Below are 22,012 nucleotides of genomic sequence, written 5' to 3'. Positions count from 1 at the left end.
AGGCCGCCGGCTGCACAGGCGGAACATGGAGTTGGGATCCTGACGGATTTCCACGTAGAATCAGTTATTCTGTTTTGGACACATTTATCCCCAGGACCTGCAGGAAACTTGCAGGTCAGTCAGGATCAGTGGAAAGAGTAACGGAGTTGGCGATCCACGTCGATGACATCTCACCGAACTGATTCAAACCTGCAACACACACAAAAATTGCTGGTGAACGCAGCAGGCCAGGCAGCATCTATAGGAAAAGATACAGTCGACGTTTCGGGCCGAGACCCTTCGTCAGGTCTAACAGAAAGAAGAGATAGTAAGAGATTTGAAAGTGGGAGGGGGAGGGGGAGATCCGAAATGATAGAAGAAGACAGGAGAGGGAGGGATGGATCTAAAAGCTGAATAGTTGATTGGCAAAAGGGTTACAGACATAAAGAAGGGAAAAGATCATGGGACGGGAAGCCTGGGGAGAGAGAGAGAAGGGGGGAGGGGAGCCCGGTGGGTGGAGAGCAGGCAAGGAGTTATAGTGAGAGGGACAGAGGGAGAAAAAGAGAGAGAGAAAAGGAGGAAAATAAAAAATATATTAAATACATAAATAAGAGATAGGGTGTGAAGGGGAGGAGGGGCATTAACGGAAGTTAGAGAAGTCAATGTTCATGCCATCAGGTTGGAGGCTACCCAGACGGAATATAAGGTGTTGTTCCTCCAACCTGAGTGTGGCTTCATCTTTACAGTACAGGAGGCCGTGGATAGACATATCAGAATGGGAATGGGACGTGGAATTAAAATGTGTGGCCACTGGGAGATCCTGCTTTCTCTGGTGGTCAGAGCGTAGGTGTTCAGCGAAACGGTCTCCCAGCCTGCGTCGGGTCTCGCCAATATATAAGAGGCCACATCGGGAGCACCGGACGCAATATATCACCCCAGCCGACTCACAGGTGAAGTGTCGCCTCACCTGGACGGACTGCCTGGGGCCCTGAATGGTGGTGAGGGAGGAAGTGTAAGGGCATGTGTAGCACTTGGTCCGCTTACAAGGATAAGTGCCAGGAGGGAGATCAGTGGGGAGGGATGGGGGGACGAATGGATAAGGGAGTCGCGTAGGGAGCGATCCCTACAGAAAGCGGGGGGGGGGGGAGATGTGCTTGGTGGTGGGATCCCGTTGGAGGTGGAGGAAGTGATGGAGAATTATAGTTGGACCCGGAGGCTGGTGGGGTGGTAGGTGAGGACAAGGGGAACCCTGTCCCTGGTGGGGTGGCGGGAGGATGGGGTGAGATGTGTGTGAAATGGGAGAGATGCGTTTGAGAGCAGATTTGATGGTGGAGGAAGGGAAGCCCGTTTCTTTAAAAAAAAAGGAAGTCATCTCCTTCGTCCTGGAATGAAAAACCTCATCCTGAGAGCAGATGCGGCGGAGACGGAGGAATTGCGAGAAGGGGATGGCGTTTTTGCAAGAAACAGGGTGAGAAGAGGAATAGTCCAGGTAGCTGTGAGAGACCGTAGGCTTATAGTAGACATCAGTAGATAAGCTGTCTCCAGAGATAGAGACAGAAAGATGAAGAAAGGGAAAGGAGGTGTCGGAAATAGACCAGGTAAACTTGAGGGCAGGGTGAAAGTTGGAGGCAAAGTTAATGTAGTCAACGAGAACAGCATGCGTGCAGGAAGCAGCGTCAATGCAGTCGTCGATGTAGCGAAGGAAAAGTGGGGGACAAATAGCAGTATTTTAAAATTTCAAAATATACTTTATTCAAAAATAAAATTATATACCATAAACCATTCAATGACTCTCAATCCTTTACAGATGTTTCCATTATGGTCTGTACATTTCCACACTTTTAGCCACCCACGTGGCGCTCTGTTGTTTCATCTTTCCACACCCTTGTTAAGGGGTATACTCCTCGCCACCCGACCCCTCCCAGTCCCGCGGGTGAAGAAACCTATACCGTGGTCCTTCCCCACCGGGCCCTTGCAGTGGCTGCACCAAGTTTCAGTGCGTCCCTCAGCACGTACTCCTGCAGCCGAGAATGTGCCAGTCGGCAGCATTCTCCCACGGACATCTCCATGTGCTGGTAGATCATCAAGTTTTGGGCCGACCAAAGAGCCTCTTTCACCGAGTTGATGATCTGCCAGCAGCACCGGATGTTGGTCTCCGTGTGCGTCCCCGGGAACAGCCCGTAGATCAGAGAGTCCTCTGTTAAGCCGCTGCTGGGGATAAAACGTGACACTAGCCCGTCCATCTTTCTCCACACCTTCTTTGCGAACTGGCAGTGTGCAAAGAGGGGGGTCACAGACTCCTCCTCACTGCAGTCCTCCCGTGGGCAGTGGGGTGTGGAGGCGACGTTCCGGGCATACAGGAGGGATCTGACTGGGAGGGCCCCTCTCACTGCCAGCCAGGCGAGGTCCTGGTGTCTGTTGGTGAGATCTGGCGATGAGGCATTTTGCCAGATGAACTGGACGGTCTGCTCCGGGAACCACCCCACTGTGTCCATCACGTCCTTCTCCTGCAGTGCCTGCAGGACATTACGTGCCTGATGGCCCTGTGGTCAAAGACGTTGACCTGGAAGAACTTTACTACGAAGGACAGGTATGGCGGCAAGGACCAGCTGACTGGGGCGTTGCGCGGGAGTGGGGCCAGACCCATCGTTCATAGCCAGGGCGATAGGTAGAACCTGGGCACATAGTGGTACTTGGTGCCCACATACCTGGGTTCTACACACAACCTGATGCAGTCACACACGAAGCTGGCCATCAGGCTGAGGGCGACATTGGGGACATTTTTGCCCCCATTGTCCAGGGACGTGTGCATGACGGTCCGTCTGACCCGCTCCATCTTGGATCCCCAGACGATTCTGAAGATTGCTCGGGTGATTTCCGAGCTGTAGGACCGGGGGACGGGCCACACCTTCGCCAAGTACAGCAGCCCTGAGAGCACCTCACGCCTGACGACCAGGTTCTTGCCCGTTATCGACAGGGAGCGCCGTCCCCACAGTCCCAGTTTCTGTTTCACCTTGGCAGTCCGCTCCTGCCAGTTCTTGTTGCACGCCTCGGCCCCTCCGAACCAGATCCCCAACACTTTCACGTGATCTGACCTGATGGTGAAGGGGACGCTGGATCGGTCGGGCCAGTTGCCGAAGAGCATGGCTTCGCTCTTCGTGCGGTTGACCCTGGCCCCCGACGCCAGCTCGAACTGTTCGCAGGTGCCAATCAACCTGCGAACTGACCTCGGATCAGAGCAGAAGACGGTGACGTCGTCCATGTACAGGGAGGTTTTCACTTGGGACCCTCCACTGCCTGGCAGAGTCACCCCTCTTATGCCCTCATCCTTCCTGATGGCTTCGGCGAAGAGTTCAATGCAGCACACAAACAAGACAGGGGAGAGGGGACAGCCCTGCCTGACTCCAGACCTGATGGGGAAGCTGTCTGTTTCCCATCCGTTGACCTGGACTGCACTATGGATGTCTGTATAGAGCAGTCTAATCCAATTCCGGATTCCCTCCCCAAATCCCATTTTGGAGAGCACGTCCGCCATGTACGTGTGCGATATCCTGTCGAAGGCTTTCTCCTGGTCCAAGCTGACCAGGCAGGCGTTCACCCCCCTGTCCTGCACGTAGGCGATGGTGTCCCTCAGCAGCGCAAGGCTGTCTGAGATCTTCTGGCCCGGTACAGCACAGGTTTGGTCCGGGTGGATCACATGTCCCAGAGCAGACTTGACCCTCTTGGAGATAGCCTTGCACAGAATCTTGTAATCCACATTCAGGAGAGAGATGGGTCTCCAATTCCTAATGTTCTCCCTTTCCCCCTTCTGCTTGTGGATGAGGGTGATGATGCCCTTCCTTATGGACTCTGACATGCTGCCGGCCAGAAGCATAGCGTTGTACACTTCCAGCAGGTCTGGGCTCATCCAGTTCCACAGAGCTGAGCACAACTCAGCCGGTAAGCCGTCGCTTCCGGGAGTCTTACCCGACCCAAAGGAACGGATGGAGCCTGTCAGCTCGTCCAGGGTCAGTGGCTGATCCAGACTCTCCCGCTTGCCGTCGTCTAAGACCTGCGTGATAGACGACAGGAGTTGTGGGAGGCTGTGGAGTCTGTGGCCTTTTCGTCGTACAGAGCGGCATGGAAGGACTTGCAGATCCTCAGTATGTCGGTCTTCGAGGACGCGACTGAGCCGTCCTCTTCCTTAAGGTTGTGGATCACAGAGCTCCCCCTGTGCACCTTTTGGAAGAAGAAGCGTGAGCACGTCTCGTCCTGCTCCACGGTTCGGACCCTTGATCGGAAGATGATCTTGGAGGATTCGGCGGCGAGGTGCTGGGCTTGCCAGCCCTTCACCTCTCGCAACTCCTCCCTGACTTTCACCCCCTTCGACTGCAGAAGGAGAAATTGCTGCAACTCTCTCTGGAGTTTACGCAGTTCCCTCTGCTCCTGCCTTGCTTTCTGGATACCTTTGCGAATGAAGAACCTCTTGATGTTCTCCTTGGTGGCTTCCCACCAGTGAACAGGGGAATCAAATAAGGCTTTCAGGGTTCTCCAACCTGTGTACTCCTTCTCTAGTTCCTCGGTGTTCTCTGGGGTCAGCAGCTTAACATTCAGCTTCCAAGTCCCCCTGCCTGCCTTCTGGTCCTCCCGTAAGTGACAGGTGGCTCTCAGAAGGCAGTGGTCAGAGAAGAACACCGGCGTGACGTCGGTGGACCTGACCGTGAGGGACTCTGACAGGAAGAGGAAGTCGATCCGGGAGCGGGCTGAGCCATCCGATCGTGTCCAGGTGGCTTGTGGCTGTGCTCCACCTGTGGGGATGCCAAAGGCGTCGCGCAGCTTGGCTGTCTTCACGGTTTCCATCAGGAGTCTGGAGGTACTGTCCAGCCTGCCATCGGCACTGCTGGATCTTCCAGCCGCACCAATGGTGCAGTTGAACATTTATTTATATTTCCCCATATTTTCACCCTCCTGCTCTACACCTCTATTTATTCGCTAGCGCCTTCTACGCTCCCTCAGTTCAGTCGATCCACGGCTCTGAAGAACATGGAAAATCGAATCAAGGGGAGGCAGTTCAGCCCCTCACCTGACAAACTCCCCTTCCCTGTGCTGATGCCATTTCCACTGACTCCGCTCCGCATCCAAACCTCCACCCAGTCAGCTCAGATTGGCAGCAACATCTCCACAGTCTCCATCAGCACAGGTCACCCCAGGGCAGTGTGCCTATCTCCCCACCCCTCCATTCTACTCTTTGGATACCTGTGACTGTGAGGATCAGCACAGCTCCAATGCCGTGTTTACATTTGTTGACGACACCACTGCTGTTGGCCGCATTAAAGGTGGTGACCAATCTGCATACAGGAGGGAGGGTGAAAATCTGGCTGAGCCTTGTCACAATAACAACCTCTCATTCAATGTCAGCAAGAGCAAGGAGCTGATCAGTGACTTCAGGAGGTTCATGAGCCAGTCCGCCTCGGGGATCAGAGGTGGAGAGGGTCGGCAACCTGAAATTCCTCCGTGTTATCATTTCAGAGCATCTGTCCGGGGCCTGGGACACCAGTGCGATTGCGATGAAAGCATGGCTGTAACTCTACTTCCTCAAAAGTTTGTGAAGATTCCGCAAGACATCTAAAACCTCAACAAACTTCCTCAGATGTGTGGTGGAGAGTATACTGCGTGGTTATATCATGGCCTGGTATGGAAAAAGCCTGGGAATGGAAAATCCAGCCGGGAAGTAGCGACAATCATAAGGCCTTCATCCTCCCTTGCTTTCCGTGAGTTGCAGCCTTTGCTTCCACTGTCACTGGACGGCACAGGTGACCATGTCCGACCTTTGCGCCGCCTTCTCCCCTGGCCTTCAGCCTCTGCGGTGCTGCTTCCGTCACCCAGAAGCAGGTGACGGGTTTAGGAGGCAGCAGCAGACAAAACGCCCCGATCTCGTGGTCTATGAAAGGATGGGACCCACTGCGGCAGAGGAGTGGAACGACTGACACCTTCCAGGCTGCAGAGTACGTGCTGATGGGACAGGGTTCCTCTGCTACTGGACAGGGAGAGACCGGGTTGGCTGAGGAAGTCTCTCTGTTATTGTCGTAGTGAACCACCTCGGGGGCAACATGAGCAGCAACAGTCGGATCGGTTTCAATGAATGTAAAGGGACACTAAGTACCGCATTGACTCTGAATGTAAATTCATTGGCTAAGGGCATTACACACTTTATATTTGTGAATATTTTTATGGTAGACAAAATCTGTAATGATTTTCTAAAAAATCAACTTGTTGGGTGTGTCCAGAGTGAGGGAGACCGGACCTGCCATTGGAGCCGGGACGGACAGAGTGAAGTGAGGAAGCCTGTTCATATGAACGGCAGTGGAAATCAGATCTTCACTGAAAAACCGAATACTTTCCACCCTGTGACGTATATGTGCTTTTTCCTGCAGCCACAAGTCATCATCGCAACTGCATCTGTCTCCTCACAGCAGAATATTCTCTCCACACACCCAGTTTTATGGCATGAACTAATTTAACAGTTGCTTTAAATGTTTACTCAACCACAGTTTTAAACTCCAGTCTGGCTCTCTTTAGACCTCAATAAAAATTAAACGAGCTGCTGGAGGAACTCAGCGGATAGGCAGCATCTGTGGAGGGAAATGTAAAATCGACATTTCGGGTTAACTCCCGCTCAGTTCCTCCAGCATCTCGATTCTTGCTCGAGATTCCAGCATCTGCAGTGTCCAGTGTCTCTATTTTCAGAACTTGTCCCTTTCAGTCCTGCTTCAGACTGAACCAGGCTCTTCTCTCCGGCTTCACTTATGTTCTGCATCTTCTTATGCCAATCACGCCTGCTGGGGCACAGGCTGCCAACAGCAGCTCGGCAGAGGCCTCCGTCCTGGGCCGAACGCCGATCGGCCCTCTGGGGCCTCCTTACACCAGGCGACCAATCATCTTGCAGGCGAAGGTCCTTCCTATCCCAGGGGTGAGGCCTTTGGGGATTCAGTTGACGTATCTGTCACACTGGGATTTTGCGGGACGGGTAGATAAACCCATGCCCAATACTCCTCTTTTCACAGTCGGGCATGGGACTGTCCATGGCTGAGGCGTTAGTTATGTTCCCACCTGTTTAATGTGCTCCTGATCCCACCTTGTTGTGCAAACGGCCCCTTTGAACACTTGTAGGAACAGAACGATCATTCCCCGACACTTCGGCGCCCCTAGAGGACAATCGCGGTATTGCAGGCATTCAGCGGCTCCCCGGAAGGATCCTGAACCAGGAAGTACCGGGAGTTAAAATGGCTTCGAAAGGACAGGTCGAGAGTTGGACCGACGAGGTAATTTGTCCCATCTGCCTGGATTTCTTCACCGATTCGGTTATGCTGGACTGCGGACACAACTTCTGTCGCTCCTGTATCACACAGTGTTGGGAAAGGGAGGAGAGAAACTCCTGCCCGGAATGTAGAGAGGAGTTTGCGGACCGCACCCTAACGATCAATCGGGCTTTAGCAAATCTGTCTGAGAAAGCTCGAAAACTAAACCTGAATCCGAAAGGGAAGGAAAGTAAACTTCACTGCAAGGAACATGATGAAGAACTGAAGCTGTTTTGTAAAACGGACAGGAAACTGCTCCTGTGATCTGTAGACATACGCGGGAACACAGAGAGCACCGCTTCCTGTCGATTAAAGAAGCTGTTGAAGTATATAGGGAAAGACAAATCAATTTTGATCACCTGATGTTTTTTTCATTGCATATTTATTTTCTAAGCCCTGGTGTATATGACAATAAACTGGCCCGAATTGGCACTGCAGCTTTATTGTCTAATTCCTTCACTCTCTGCTTCCCAGGACCGGGTTAAATCTGCGTTGGAATCTCTCACAGAAAAGAAATCCGAGCTGGAGGAAATGGAGCGGCAACAGAAAGAGAAGATTTCCGGAGTTCGGGTGAGGCTTATGGGGGAGAATTTCCAATGTTGTTGTGTAGTTTTGTTCCCTTTAATACAGAATATCAGCTTTGGTGATTATTTTCGATCCTGGTCTTTTGTGCTGTCTGCGGGGAGTTTGCATGTACTCCTTGTGAACTCGATGGGCCGACATTGCCAGGAAATCCCGGTTGAATGTTTAATTCGCTCCTTTAATTAACCCTGTGAAGGCGGGTGGTCTGTGAATCAAGTGTAAATGAATGGGTCAATGAGGAACAATCGGTTTCAGGGAAAGTGAGGGAGTGGGATTGAAGCTCTGTGAATTCCCATATAATTTAATGGACTGAATGGTCACTTTCCATGTCAGGAGGAAATATTTCATGGCCAAACAATAAACTAGCCTCTCCTTTCATTTGACAGGAACAGTCACACAGCGTTCAGTCCCGCATCACATCCCAGTTTGCTGAACTGCGCCGGATTATGACCGAGAAAGAGAAGCATGCACTCCGAGATCTCAGGGAAGAAGGGGAGAGGATTCTAAATCCAATGGAGAAAAATCTTCGACAGATTCAAGAGAATATAAATTCCATTCAGGAGGAAATCTCCAAGTTACAGGAACAGATGGATCACCAAGAAAATGTGATGTTTCTCATGGTGAGAGTTTTGAGTTGGTTTCTGTAGATATGTACAGTTACAGAATAATGTATTTTGAATCAATGTGTTCTTTACAAATATTGTAGTTGTAAACTGATTTAAACCTGACAGATGTTTTGACTGTTCCAGATTGTTGCATTCCCCAAGCCGGCCTCTCACAACATCTGTACCTCACAGGACAGTCTGCAACCTTCATGGGAATGAGTTACTGTGATCAGAGCACTGAGCTGGGGATCGTCGTCTGTGATTCCCACGTATAATATCCCCCGATACTCAGAGTAACACCCAGTTACAGTCACAGGCTGTGAGTGTGTCTGGTGTGGTGGGTGTGAGGGTCTCTCTGTCGATCAGTGGGAACCGAGGCTGAATTTCAGAATGTGACCCACACATCACACTTACCATCTATACCATCTATATCCAGATTGTATCAGATTAACTGTTTTAGAGAATTTTGCACTGTCTGTTTTCTTTTTCACATATATTCTTCATTGGATTATATCCCAATTTACATCATAGACAGGTCTGTCAGTCCATTTTCTCCTATCAATTTCCCTGTTTAACAAGCCTCATCCCACCTCCTCACCACACCCAGCAACAGTGCCCTAAACTCCATGGTCCCTCGTATTTAACCAACTTCCCCATTACATTCAATCTCTGCTGTTCCACTTCTACCACTCTTGTGGCAGTGACTTCCACGTTCTTTTGCTAAACCACCTGGCATTTTATGTTTAATTTAAGGTCTCCCCATAAATAGAGACGGTTTCTCCAACAGCACCCAATTTAATCCATCACTCATCTTATATTCCTCCATTTTATCATCCTGTCATCATATCCAGATAAAAAATACACAACCTGCTCAGCCTTTCCTGTTAGTTGCATCCATTCATTTGTGGTATAATTTTCAGAAACATTCTCTGTAATTTTCCCTGTGATTCTGAACTGTTTGTGTGTGTGAGTGACTGAGGAGTGGGAACTTGTAACACCTTGTAATGACTTGGATGAAATTCAGGATGTGGACAGTAAGCCTAAATCTTCTCAGATTTGTGTTTTATTTATTCCAGGAGGAAGCTCGTCGGGAGCGGAGGTAGGACACACTCTTTACTGAAACTCTTTATGGAGTTGTGAAACAATTCAAAATTGCAGAATGTGACCATCAGTTTAATATTTACAGGATTAGTGATGATGTCCATGAATTGTCAGTGACAGATGGAGCCCTACCAGTTGAAAGATTCTATCACCCCTATTTTTTGAACACAGCATTGAGAGAAACTCTTGATGCCGTAAATCAAGGTAAAAGTTACGAGGATTCATTTGTCCTTCTTTATGATACACAATTGCAGAATGCCAATGAGGTGGCTTTTTAGAGCAGCTTGTGGTTGAGCCCGCTAGTAGCTCTTATGGATTTGGTGTTGTGCAATAACAACTGAGAGAGCTTAAGGAAAAGGAACCCTTAGGGGCCAGTGATATAATTGACCCTCCAGTCTGAGAGGGATAAGATAAAACCAAAGGTGTCAGTATTACAGTTGACTAAAGGGAATTACAGAGGCATGAGAGAGGAGATGGCAAATTTGATTGGAGGTGGATACTGGCAGGGATGACTGCAGAGCAGCAAAGGCTGAAGTTTCTGGAAGCAATTCGGAAGGCGCAGCTTAGATAATCCCAAAGAGAAAGAAGTTTACTAAAGGGACGATGAGGCAACCATGGCCGACAAGGGAAATGAAGGACAGCATAAAAGCAAAAGAGACAGCATACAACATAGTAAAAATTAGTAGGAAGTCTGAGGATTGGGAAAACTTGGTATATGGAAATCGTGTCGGTAGGTGTATGATCATGCACTTTGGTCGAAAGAAGAAATGTGTAGACTGTTTTCTAAATGGGGAGAAATTTGAAAGGTCAGGGTGCAAGGTGATTTGGGAGACCTTGTGTAAGATTCCCTGAAGGTTAACTTGCTGGTTGGGTTGGTAAGGAGGACAAATTAAATATTTGCATTCATTTTGAGAGGGATGGAATATAAAAGCAGGGGCTTTATAAGACATTGGTCTGGCTGCACTTGGACTATTGTGAGCAGGTTTGAGCCCCATGACTAAGAAAGGATGTGCTGGCATTGGAGAGGGGCCAGAGGAGGTTCACAAGAAAGATCCCAGAAATGAAAGGGTTAACATATGAGGAGTGTTTGATGGCTCTAAGCCTGTACTCACTGGAGTTTAGAAGAGTGGGGGAGGATTGCTCTCAAACCTATTGAATATTGAAAGGTCTGGATAGGGTCAATGAAGGGAGGATGTTTGATACAGTGGGTGAGTCAAGGACCAGGGGGCACAGACTCAGACAAGATCAGCCTTTCTCACCATTTTGCCCTGGAGGATCCCTTGAAATAATTTTCAGGTCTCAAGGAACCCCTGTGTAAGAAATATTCTATCTACAGCTCATGGTACATTAGCTTGATCAGTAAGTTGCAGATATAATAATCTAAAAATAATTGTTAGTATTGTTTTAAGTAGAGAATCAATTTGTAGCCAACCATTCTTGAAAAAAATCAGGTAGTTAAGATTAACTTTAGTTTCTTGAAATTAATCTTTCTTTCCTGTTCATAAATTTTAAAAACTCATAGAACATAGAACATAGAATTGTACAGCACAGTACAGGCCCTTCGGCCCACAATGTTGTGCCCACCCTCAAACCCTGCCTCCCATATAAGCCCCCACCTTAAATTCCTCCATATACCTGTCTAGTAGTCTCTTAAACTTCACTAGTGTATCTGCCTCCACCACTGACTCAGGCAGTGCATTCCACGCACCAACCACTCTCTGAGTGAAAAACCTTCCTCTAATATCCCCCTTGAACTTCCCACCCATTACCTTAAAGCCATGTCCTCTTGTATTGAGCAGTGGTGCCCTGGGGAAGAGGCGCTGGCTGTCCACCCTATCTACTCCTCTTATTATTTTGTACAACTCTGTCATGTCTCCTCTCATCCTCCTACTCTCCAAAGAGTAAAACCCTAGCTCCCTTAATCTCTGATCATAATGCATACTCTCTAAACCAGGATAAATCTCCTTTGTACCCTTTCCAATGCTTCTACATCTTTCCAATCGTGAGGCGACCTGAACTGGACACAATACTCCAAGTGTGGTCTAACCGGAGTTTTATAGAGCTGCGTCATTACATTGCGACTCATAAACTCTATCCCTCGACTTATGAAAGCTAACACCCCATAAGCTTTCTTAACTACCCTATCCACCTGTGAGGCAACTTTCAGGGATCTGTGGACATGTACCCCGAGATCCCTCTGCTCCTCCACACTACCAAGTATCCTGCCATTTACTTTGTACTCTGCCTTGGAGTTTGTCCTTCCAAAGTGTACCACCTCACACTTCTCTGGGTTGAACTCCACCTGCCACTTCTCAGGCCATTTCTGCATCCTATCAATGTCTCTCTGCAATCTTTGACACTCCTCTACACTATCTACAACACCACCAACCTTTGTGTCGTCTGCAAACTTGCCAACCCACCAATCTACCCCCACATCCAGGTCATTAATAAAAATCACGAAAAGTAGACATCCCAGAACAGATCCTTGTGGGACACCACTAGTCACAATCCTCCAATCTGAATGTACTCCCTCCACCATGACCCTCTGCCTTCAGCAGGCAAGCCAATTCTGAATCCACCTGGCCAAACTTCCCTGGATCCCATGCCTTCTGACTTTCTGAATAAGCCTACCGTGTGGAACCTGGTTGAATGCCTTACTAAAATCCATATAGGTCACATCCACTGCACTACCCTCATCTATATGCCTGGTCACCTCCTCAAAGAACTCTATCAGGCTTGTTAGACACGATCTGCCCTTCACAAAGCCATGCTGATTGTCCCTGATCAGACCATAATTCTCTAAATGCCCAGAGATCCTAACTCTAAGAATCTTTTCCAACAGCTTTCCCACCACAGACGCAAGGCTCACTGGTCTATAATTACCTGGACTATCCCTACTACCTTTTTTGAACAAGGGGACAACATTCGCCTCCCTCCATTCCTCCGGTACCATTCCCGTGGACAATGAGGACATAAAGATCCTAGCCAGAGGCTCAGCAATCTCTTCCCTCGCCTCGTGGAGCAGCCTGGGGAATATTCTGCCAAGCCCCGGGGACTTATCCGTCCTAATGTATGTTAACAACTCCAACACCTCCTCTCCCTTAATATCAACATGTTCCAGAACATCACCCTCACTCATATTGTCCTCCCCTTCATCAAGTTCCCTCTCATTGGTGAATGCCGATGAGAAGTATTAGAAACATAGAAAACATAGAAAATAGGTGCAGGAGTAGGCCATTCGGCCCTTCGAGCCTGCACCGCCATTTATTATGATAATGGCTGATCATCCAACTCAGAACCCAGCCTTCCCTCCATACCCCCTGACCCCTGTAGCCACAAGGGCCATATCTAACTTCCTTTTAAACATAGCTAATGAACTGGCCTCAACAGTTTGCTGTGGCAGAGAATTCCACAGATTCACCACTCTCTGTGTGAAGAAGTTTTTCCTAACCTCGGTCCTAAAAGGCTTCCCCTCTATCCTCAAACTGTGACCCCTCGTTCTAGACCTCCCCAACATCGGGAACAATCTTCCCGCATCTAGCCTGTCCAATCCCTTTAGGATCTTATACGTTTCAATCAGATCCCCCCTCAATCTTCTAAATTCCAACGAGTACAAGCCCAGTTCATCCAGTCTTTCTTCATATGAAAGACCTGCCATCCCAGGAATCAATCTGGTGAACCTTCTTTGTACTCCCTCTATGGCAAAGATGTCTTTCCTCAGATTAGGGGACCAAAACTGCACACAATACTCCAGGTGTGGTCTCACCAAGGCCTTGTACAACTGCAGTAGTACCTCCCTGCTCCTGTACTCGAATCCTCTCGCTATAAATGCCAGCATACCGTTCGCCTTTTTCACCGCCTGCTGTACCTGCATGCCCACTTTCAATGACTGGTGTATAATGACACCCAGGTCTCGTTGCACCTCCCCTTTTCCTAATCGGCCACCATTCAGATAATAATCTGTTTTCCTATTTTTGCCACCAAAGTGGATAACTTCACATTTATCCACATTAAATTGCATCTTCCATGAGTTTGCCCACTCACCCAACCTATCCAAGTCACCCTGCATCCTCTTAGCATCCTCCTCACTGCTAACACTGCCACCCAGCTTCGTGTCATCCGCAAACTTGGAGATGCTGTATTTAATTCCCTCATCCAAGTCATTAATATATATTGTAAACAACTGGGGTCCCAGCACTGAGCCTTGCGGTACCCCACTAGTCACCGCCTGCCATTCTGAAAAGGTCCCGTTTATTCCCACTCTTTGCTTCCTGTCTGCTAACCAATTCTCCACCCACACCAATACCTTACCCCCAATACCGTGTGCTTTAAGTTTGCACACTAATCTCCTGTGTGGGATCTTGTCAAAAGCCTTTTGAAAATCCAAATATACCACATCCACTGGTTCTCCCCTATCCACTCTACTAGTTACATCCTCAAAAAATTCTATGAGATTCGTCAGACATGATTTTCCTTTCACAAATCCATGCTGACTTTGTCCGATGATTTCACCGCTTTCCAAATGTGCTGTTATCACATCCTTGATAACTGACTCCAGCAGTTTCCCCACCACCGACGTTAGGCTAACTGGCCTATAATTCCCCGGTTTCTCTCTCCCTCCTTTTTTAAAAAGTGGGGTTACATTAGCCACCCTCCAATCCTCAGGAACTAGTCCAGAATCTAACGAGTTTTGAAAAATTATCACTAATGCATCCACTATTTCTTGGGCCACTTCCTTAAGCACTCTGGGATGCAGACCATCTGGCCCTGGGGATTTATCTGCCTTCAATCCCTTCAATTTACCTAACACCACTTCCCTACTAACATGTATTTCGCTCAGTTCCTCCATCTCACTGGACCCTCTGTCCCTTACTATTTCTGGAAGATTATTTATGTCCTCCTTAGTGAAGACAGAACCAAAGTAATTATTCAATTGGTCTGCCATGTCCTTGCTCCCCATAATCAATTCACCTGTTTCTGTTTGCAGGGGACCTACATTTGTCTTTATCAGTCTTTTCCTTTTTACATTGAGGACCTCGCTCACTTCCACGGCCTCCAGGCACATCTTCCCACCTTTATCTCTAATCGGTCCTACCTTCACGCCACTCATCCTTTTTTTCTTCACATAATTGAAGAATGCCTGGTGGTTTTCCTTTACCCTACTCCCCAAGGTCTTCTCATGCCCCCTTCTTGCTCTTCTCAGCCCCTTCTTAAGCTCCTTTCTTGCTTCCCTATATTCCTTAATAGACCCACCTGATCCTAAACCTCATGTATGCTGCCTTCTTCCACCTGACTAGATTTTCCACCTCACTTGTCAGCCATGGTTCCTTTACCCTACCATTCTTTATCTTCCTCACGGGACAAATTTATCCCTATCATCCTGCAAGAGATCCCCAAACATTGGCCACATGTCCATAGTACATTTCCCTGCAAAGACATCATCCCAATTCACACCCGCAAGTTCTAGCTATAGCCTGATAATTTGCCCTCATAAGGCAAACATAATACATTTCTGTTAAATAACTGGCTCTGCAATTCTTTGAGGTGGTTTTGTTTTATAACACTCGAGACTCTTTGATATCCTTCCTCACTCACAAGTCCAAGTAGCAGTGGAAACATTTCATATTTCCTGTTGCAATATGATTTTTCCAAAGATTCTCTTTTGTTTAAAGTCCAAGAATCTTGTCACTTGAAGTCAAAACATTTTCTCTGTGGCCTTGGGGAGACTTGTTCAACTGGTTCGTATGATAAAAAAGGTCTGTTAAGTAGACTAGTTTCTACAGCCTTATTCTTCATCTTCAAAGCACTCAGCAAAATCTGGCCTACTATTTTATTGATAGTACTCCTGCAATTCAACTTTTAGCTCAAATACCCTGTTGAGAACTCTTCCTCTGCTGAGCCACCAGATTTTTGTATGTGCACTTTGTCCAGGTTTTCACACAGTTTTTTAAACATTTGCAAGTGAACTGGTTTTTGTTTAATAAAGTCAACCAGTTTCGTCGCATCATCCAGAATTTTTTTCATTTCATCTCCAAGAGTTTTTGACATCAGCACCCCTCTGCGAAGAGAGCACTGTGTTGTGACAACATCAGGATTTTCTTTAACAGGAGGAACAAAACTTTTCATGGAGCCAGCCATTGATGGTCACCATCAGCAGAGATGTCTACACAGTTCCTCCAAGATGGACCTTTTGCTTTCAGCTATGAAACAAAACATGTACAAATGTTTGTAGATATATCTTGGCTTCTGCCTGTTTCAGGCAGGTCTTTGCAATAGAAAAAATATTCCTGAATTTCACCATCATTTACAAATCTTACAAATGCTACAACATGACAATTATTGGTGAAATCTGTTGACTCATCAACCTGCATAGAGAAGCTGTTGTTTTTCAGTTTATCACACAAAGCCTTTTCAGTATCATGTGACACGTCTTCAAACATTGACTGTTTGAGAGTGAAACATTTTCAATTTCTCGTACTGTATCTTGTCCCAGCATTTTACCCACAATAGTTTTACATGCTGGCATTATTAGGTTCTCAGCAACTGTGTGACTTTTCCTTTCCTGGGTAATAAGTTCTGCTACTAAAAAAATTGTGTCCTGAAGCCTTTCTCTGATTGTGACTTTATTAACAAAAGCTTTACTCTGTTTCTTTTGATATTCCAGTAGCCGTTTAAAAGTATCAACTCTTTTACGTGTCATGTGACTGATTTATAGTTAAGTGCCTTTTCAATTATGCTTGAGCCATTGCTACAGTTGCTGGTTGTGCTGCAGATTAGGCTCCATGTCTCACCAGTCCGTGTAAAACAAACTGATAAGTAGCTTTCCTTGCAAAGACGGACCTTTTTGTGTCCCTGTTGCATTAGTGCAGTGAAATGACTCAGAAGATTGTAGTTCCTCATCCTTCAGCTTATCAAAATTGTCTGTAGGCCTAGAATCCTCCTCTTCAATCTCACATTTCCTCATCAAAAAATTGCCACAGTACTGTATTTAGAGTGAAATTTTTGATGCAGTTTCCTGTTATACTTAATCAGATTTGTGAGCCATGAGTTTTTTCATGCTCAATGCCATGCTGACTGTCCTTGCCTTTCCAAGTGCTGTCAATCCTGTCTTTCAGAAACTTTATCACTACTGATATTAGGCTCAGTGGCCTGGAGTTCCCCAGCTTGCTCATCCGGTCCTTCCTAACCAGAGGCACCACCTGAGCCACCCTCCAGTCTTCCAGCAGCTCACCTGTGGTGAATTGTCAAGCAAATATGTCTGCCAGGGTCTCTGCAAATTCATCCCGTGTTCTAATGAGGGACTATGGGGGTGGGATCATAGGCAAGAGATCCTCATCACCCATCTTCATCCCCTCCACCTTGTAGTTCCATCTATACACACTGCTACATGGATCTTCCCCTTAGTAATAATGGTCAGCAAGGCACAGAAAGAATCTGTAATTCCCAACAAGTACCTTTATTGTCTCCATGAAAGCACACATGAATTTATACAGCCGATTACCTGTGTGCTCACCTACTGAGTTTTCCAGATCCTCCATGAACAGTCACAGAATAGAAAAGGTAATCCCAGTAAAAAAGAGTCTCTGCTGGCCCTGTGTTCCTCATAGTCCCGTTTTGAATCTCAACATCGGTGAGGCATTTCAGATCCATGATGGTGACTCTCAGAGAGTCAATGTAGCCAGCACACTTGAATCGTCTGCTTTTGTACTCACTTCTTACCAATTCAAATGTTGCATTTCAGTGTTATGGGCTGTGAGTCATAAGACTGACCTTTAACACATTCGTATTGGTTCTACTCCAAACCAGCATTCATTCATTCTTTGCCCTCTCACCAGCAAATGACAACTGGTAATTTATGGCTCTTTACACAAACAACAGGAATTCTGCAGATGCTGGAAATTCAAGCAACACACATCGAAGATGCTGGTGAACGCAGCAGGTCAGGCAGCATCTCTGGGAAGAGGTACAGTCGATGTTTCAGGCCGAGGCCCTTCGTCAGGACTAACTGAAGGAAGAGTTAGTAAGAGATTTGAAAGTTGGAGGGGGAGGGGGAGATGCAAAATGATAGGAGAAGACAGGAGGGGGAGGGATGGAGCCAAGAGCTGGACAGGTGATTGGCAAAGGGGATATGAGAGGGTCATGGAACAGGAGGCCCAGGGAGAAAGACAAGGGGGTGGGGAACCAGAGGATGGGCAAGGGGTATAGACAGAGGGAGAAAAAGGAGAGTGAGAGAAAGAATGTGTGTATAAAAATAAATAACGGATGGGGTATGAGGGGGAGGTGGGGCATTAGCGGAAGTTAGAGAAATCAATGTTCATGCCGTCAGGTTGGAGGCTACCCAGACGGAATATAAGGTGTTGTTCCTCCAACCTGAGTGTGGCTTCATCTTTACAGTAGAGGAGGCAGTGGATAGACATATCAGAATGGGAATGGGATGTGGAATTAAAATGTGTGGCCACTGGGAGATCCTGCTTTCTCTAGCAGACAGAGCGTAGGTGTTCAGCAAAGTGGTCTCCCAATCTGCGTCGGGTCTCGCCAATATATAGAAGGCCACATTGGGAGCACCAGATGCAGTATATCACCCCAGCCGACACACAGGTGAAGTGTCGCCTCACCTGAAAGGACTGTCTGGGGCCCCGTGAGGGCATGTGTAGCACTTGTTCCGCTTACAAGGATAAGTGCCAGGAGGGAGATCAGTGGGGAGAGATGGAGGGGGGGACAAATAGACAAGGGAGTCACGTAGGGAGTGATCCCATGGCTCTTTGTTCCCTTCAGTAACCATCGCGAATCATGCAGAACAGATACAGACTCCAGCAGTCACAAACCTTCAACCAAAGAACATGTCAGAAATAACTTCTTATTTGAAAACGAGCCTTGGCCCAGCAGTTTACCAGAAGCATTGAGTCTACTTCAAAACACTTATCAAGCAAAGCAACTTGAGTTCTCAAAATGGAGGACAGATTTTTATGGCAGGTTCTATCTCCTTCCACCTCATGGCAACAGGAAAGACAATCGGTCTGTCTGCTTCCACTGTCCTTGATTCATTCAAATTCACTCATTTGTAGCCTGTAGTTCCTCCTGGCTAGAAAGACTGTTCACTCACAGGCTTTCCACCCCTCTCCCATCCGGTTCTGTTCCATCTGCCATTCATCTCTCCCCGAATGGTTCCCATTATCACCTCCGTTACTGAGAAGATTACAAAACAAGGCAGCCTTTGGATTCCTGTTTTTCACTTTCTCACGCTCTCCATCACTCAATCCTGCAACCTCGCTCCATCGTCCTCTCACTTGTTTCTCTGTGTCAATCGCCATCTGTCATTCACCTCCCGGTGTCCCCCAACTGGAGACCAGACTCCCCGACCCTTCCCCGACCCGGTGTAACCTGCCCACCATTTTTTACCACTCCTCAGTCCACAGTCACTCCTGTCTCATCACTCGCCTTCTCCTCTGTATACCGGCCATCTCCCATCTCCACTCTCAGTCCTGATGTAGGGTTTTGACATGAAACGTCGACAGTCCCTCTCCCCGACAGATACTGCTCGACCCACTGACTTCCTCCAGCAGTTTGTGTGATGCCTGATTATTGGATATAGTTGAGGTGAAGGGAGAGAAATTTTTGAAAGATCGAGGGATGGAGGTTTTGGGGATCTGACATAGAAGAGGAGTTGATGCCGGAATCGATCAGTCACTGTCACATTGAATGAAGTGTCTGTTCCTGTGCTGTACTGTTCTATGTTCTCTGTTCCCAGTGTAGAAGAATGAGAGGAGATCTCCGGGAGACACAAAACTCTTCCCAGTCTCAACAGACAGGATGCAGGGAGGATGTTACCCCTGTCTGAGGCGTCGAGGGTCAGTGGTCACTACCTCAGGGTGGTTATACCCTTGAGAGGATGGTGTATCTTTGGAATTCTTCACACCGGAGGGCTGTGGGGTCCCAGTCATTCAGTTCATTCAAAGTCACAGAATCATCTTTGTACAGTACAGAAATGGGCCTTTCAACCTATCACCTGTGTGCTGACCTATTTACCCATCTACACTCATCCCATTGGCTGGTATTAGGTGACACTCCTTCTGTGCCTTGTCCATTGAAATGACCGTCCAAGTGAATCTTAAACACAGTGGACTGGAGGCCTGTGACCTGCAGGGGTCGCTGCTGGGTCCGTAGTTGTTTGTTATTCATTTTAATAATTTGGATGAGAATGTAGGTGACATTGTTAGTAGGTTTATGGATGACACTAAAATTCATGGTATAGTGGACAGTGAAGAGGGTTATCCATGTTTACAACAGGCCCTTGATCAACTGGGCCAGTGGGTTGAGGAATGGCAGGTGGAGTTCAATTCAGGGAAATGTAGGGTGTTGTATTTTTTGAAAACAAACCAGGACAGGACTTACACAGCAATTGTACCACTCTGGAGAATGTTGTCCAATGGAGAGACCAAGTGGCACAGGTACATAGTTCCTTCAAAACCGTGACACAGTTTATAGTGCTTACCTTTATCGGTCAGAATACTGAGTACAGGAGCTGGGACTTCCTGTTCCGTGTGTACAAGACGTTGGTCCGGCCACATTTGGAGCAGTGTGTACAGTTCTGGTCACCTTGCTATAAGAGGGATGTAACTCACCTAGAGAGGGTGTAAACAGATTTACAAGGATGTTACGGAGGCTGGAGAGCTTGGTTTATAAGGAGAGGCTGGACAGGCTGGGACTTTCTCTCTGGAACTGAAGAGGTTGCCAGAAGAAGCTGTTGGGGTGGGTAGAGCAACTCAAGTATTTATCATTAGCCTAATCACAAGACAATTTACAATAATCAATTAACCTAGTAACTGGTACACCTTTGGAGCAAACCAGAGCATCTGGGGGAAATCCACGCAGTCACGGGGGTGGGGGACGTAGAAAACTCCTTCCAGACAGCACCGGAATTTAACTCCAAACTGCAAGAGTGGATGCAAGTTGTAATGACCTTGCACAAACCAGTATGATGCCAAGCAAATGGGACTAGCTCATTAAAGCAAGTTGGTTGGCACAAACGTGTTGGGCCGAAGAGGCCCTCTGACTTCCTGTTTAAACCCCTCCAGTATTCACTTGCCCCATCCCCATCTGGATCCAGTTGTTGTTCCAGCACCTACCCACACCGGTTTCTACTGGTCATCTCCCCTCTTTCCTTCCATTCTTGAGGAAAGATCTGGAATTGAAAAGTGGCCTGGCCACTTCCCTCCACACTCGCTGCTAGACCCACTCAGAATTTTCTGTGTGTTGATTGGGAAAACTCCGCTCTCTGTCCCGAGTAAAGTCTTGGGCATATACTGGTTGTCCATCCGCTGTAGTTCAGTAAAATGTTAAGAACAGTTTCTGTCGGCCTCCCAACTGCGGCTGAGGCCCAACGGCCTCTCCCCCGGTCCCGGGGCAGCGAAGCCCGAGTCTCCCCCGATCCCCGGGGACTCTCTAATTCTCTGCTTCTCCCCCCAGTCTCTGTCACCCTGGATGTGGAAACGGCGCATCCGCTGCTCGAGGTGTCTGGGGATCGGAAGAGTGTAAGACTGACCGGAACCCGAAGGAATCTTCCTGACACCGGGAAGAGGTTCACAGACCGGCGTTGTGTGCTGGGATCGGAGGGATTCACATCGGGGAGACATTACTGGGAGGTGGAGGTGACGGGGAATCGGTGGTGGAGTCTGGGAGTCACCGCAGAGTCTGTGAAGAGGAAGGGAGGGGTCACACTGAGTCCGGAGACCGGATTCTGGAGAATCGGGCGGCGTGATGACGAGATGTGGGTTCACACCTTCCCTGAAACTCATCTCCCTGCCGATCCCATCCCCGGGAGGGTGGGAGTTTATCTCAGTTACGACTCCGGGACAGTTTCATTTTACAACGCGGAGACCAAGTCCCATCTCCACACCTTCACTGGGAATAAATTCATGGAGAAGCTTCATCCTTTCTTCTGGATTGGGAATAAAAACCAGTGGTTGAGAATCTGCGCCGGTTCCGCTCCGGGTCTGTAAACGGGTCGGGTCCGGGACCGGCGTCAGGAGTAAGTCAGTGTAAATATAAATGTGCCGAGAGTGAATTAAACACGATGTGAGAATTATTGATCCGTTAATTTTAAGTCGTTCACCGCATCCGTCAACGGAACAGAAACACTGCGGATTCAGCAGCAGCCGCGGGCGGCGGGTCCTGAGCTCCCCGGCTCCTGCAGTCCACCGGGACTGAGCCGGCAGAAGGGGGACAAGTGGTGGGGGTGCTGACTGGAGGGAGGAAGTCAAGCTGAACCTCAGGGAGGTGGGACATGTTGAATATGGATCAGAATGAGGTTTAATATAACCAGCAGAAGTCGTGAAATAACCAAATTCTGGTAAGTATGTACATTAAATAGTGAAATTAAATAATTAGTGCAAAACTGGAAATAAAAAG

General features: G+C 47.9%; 1 protein-coding gene across 1 annotated transcript in view; it reads left to right on the top strand.

Moving 5' to 3' along the window:
• LOC134346425 (zinc-binding protein A33-like) overlaps positions 1-21,680 on the top strand; it is a 35,511-nt gene extending 13,831 nt beyond the window's left edge. Inside the window, exons 7-12 of the mRNA XM_063047795.1 lie at positions 7,129-7,280; positions 7,791-7,886; positions 8,285-8,518; positions 9,580-9,602; positions 9,690-9,808; positions 21,071-21,680. Coding sequence (XP_062903865.1) covers positions 7,129-7,280; positions 7,791-7,886; positions 8,285-8,518; positions 9,580-9,602; positions 9,690-9,808; positions 21,071-21,603 — 1,157 coding nt within the window. The 3' untranslated portion in view covers positions 21,604-21,680. The remainder of the gene's footprint in view (positions 1-7,128; positions 7,281-7,790; positions 7,887-8,284; positions 8,519-9,579; positions 9,603-9,689; positions 9,809-21,070) is intronic.
• The last annotated feature ends 332 nt before the right edge of the window (positions 21,681-22,012 follow it).

The sequence above is a fragment of the Mobula hypostoma genome, chromosome 5, assembly GCF_963921235.1.
Source record: "Mobula hypostoma chromosome 5, sMobHyp1.1, whole genome shotgun sequence".
NCBI classification, from domain to species: Eukaryota; Metazoa; Chordata; class Chondrichthyes; order Myliobatiformes; family Myliobatidae; genus Mobula; species Mobula hypostoma.
This window is presented reverse-complemented; position numbering and strand designations above follow the sequence as displayed.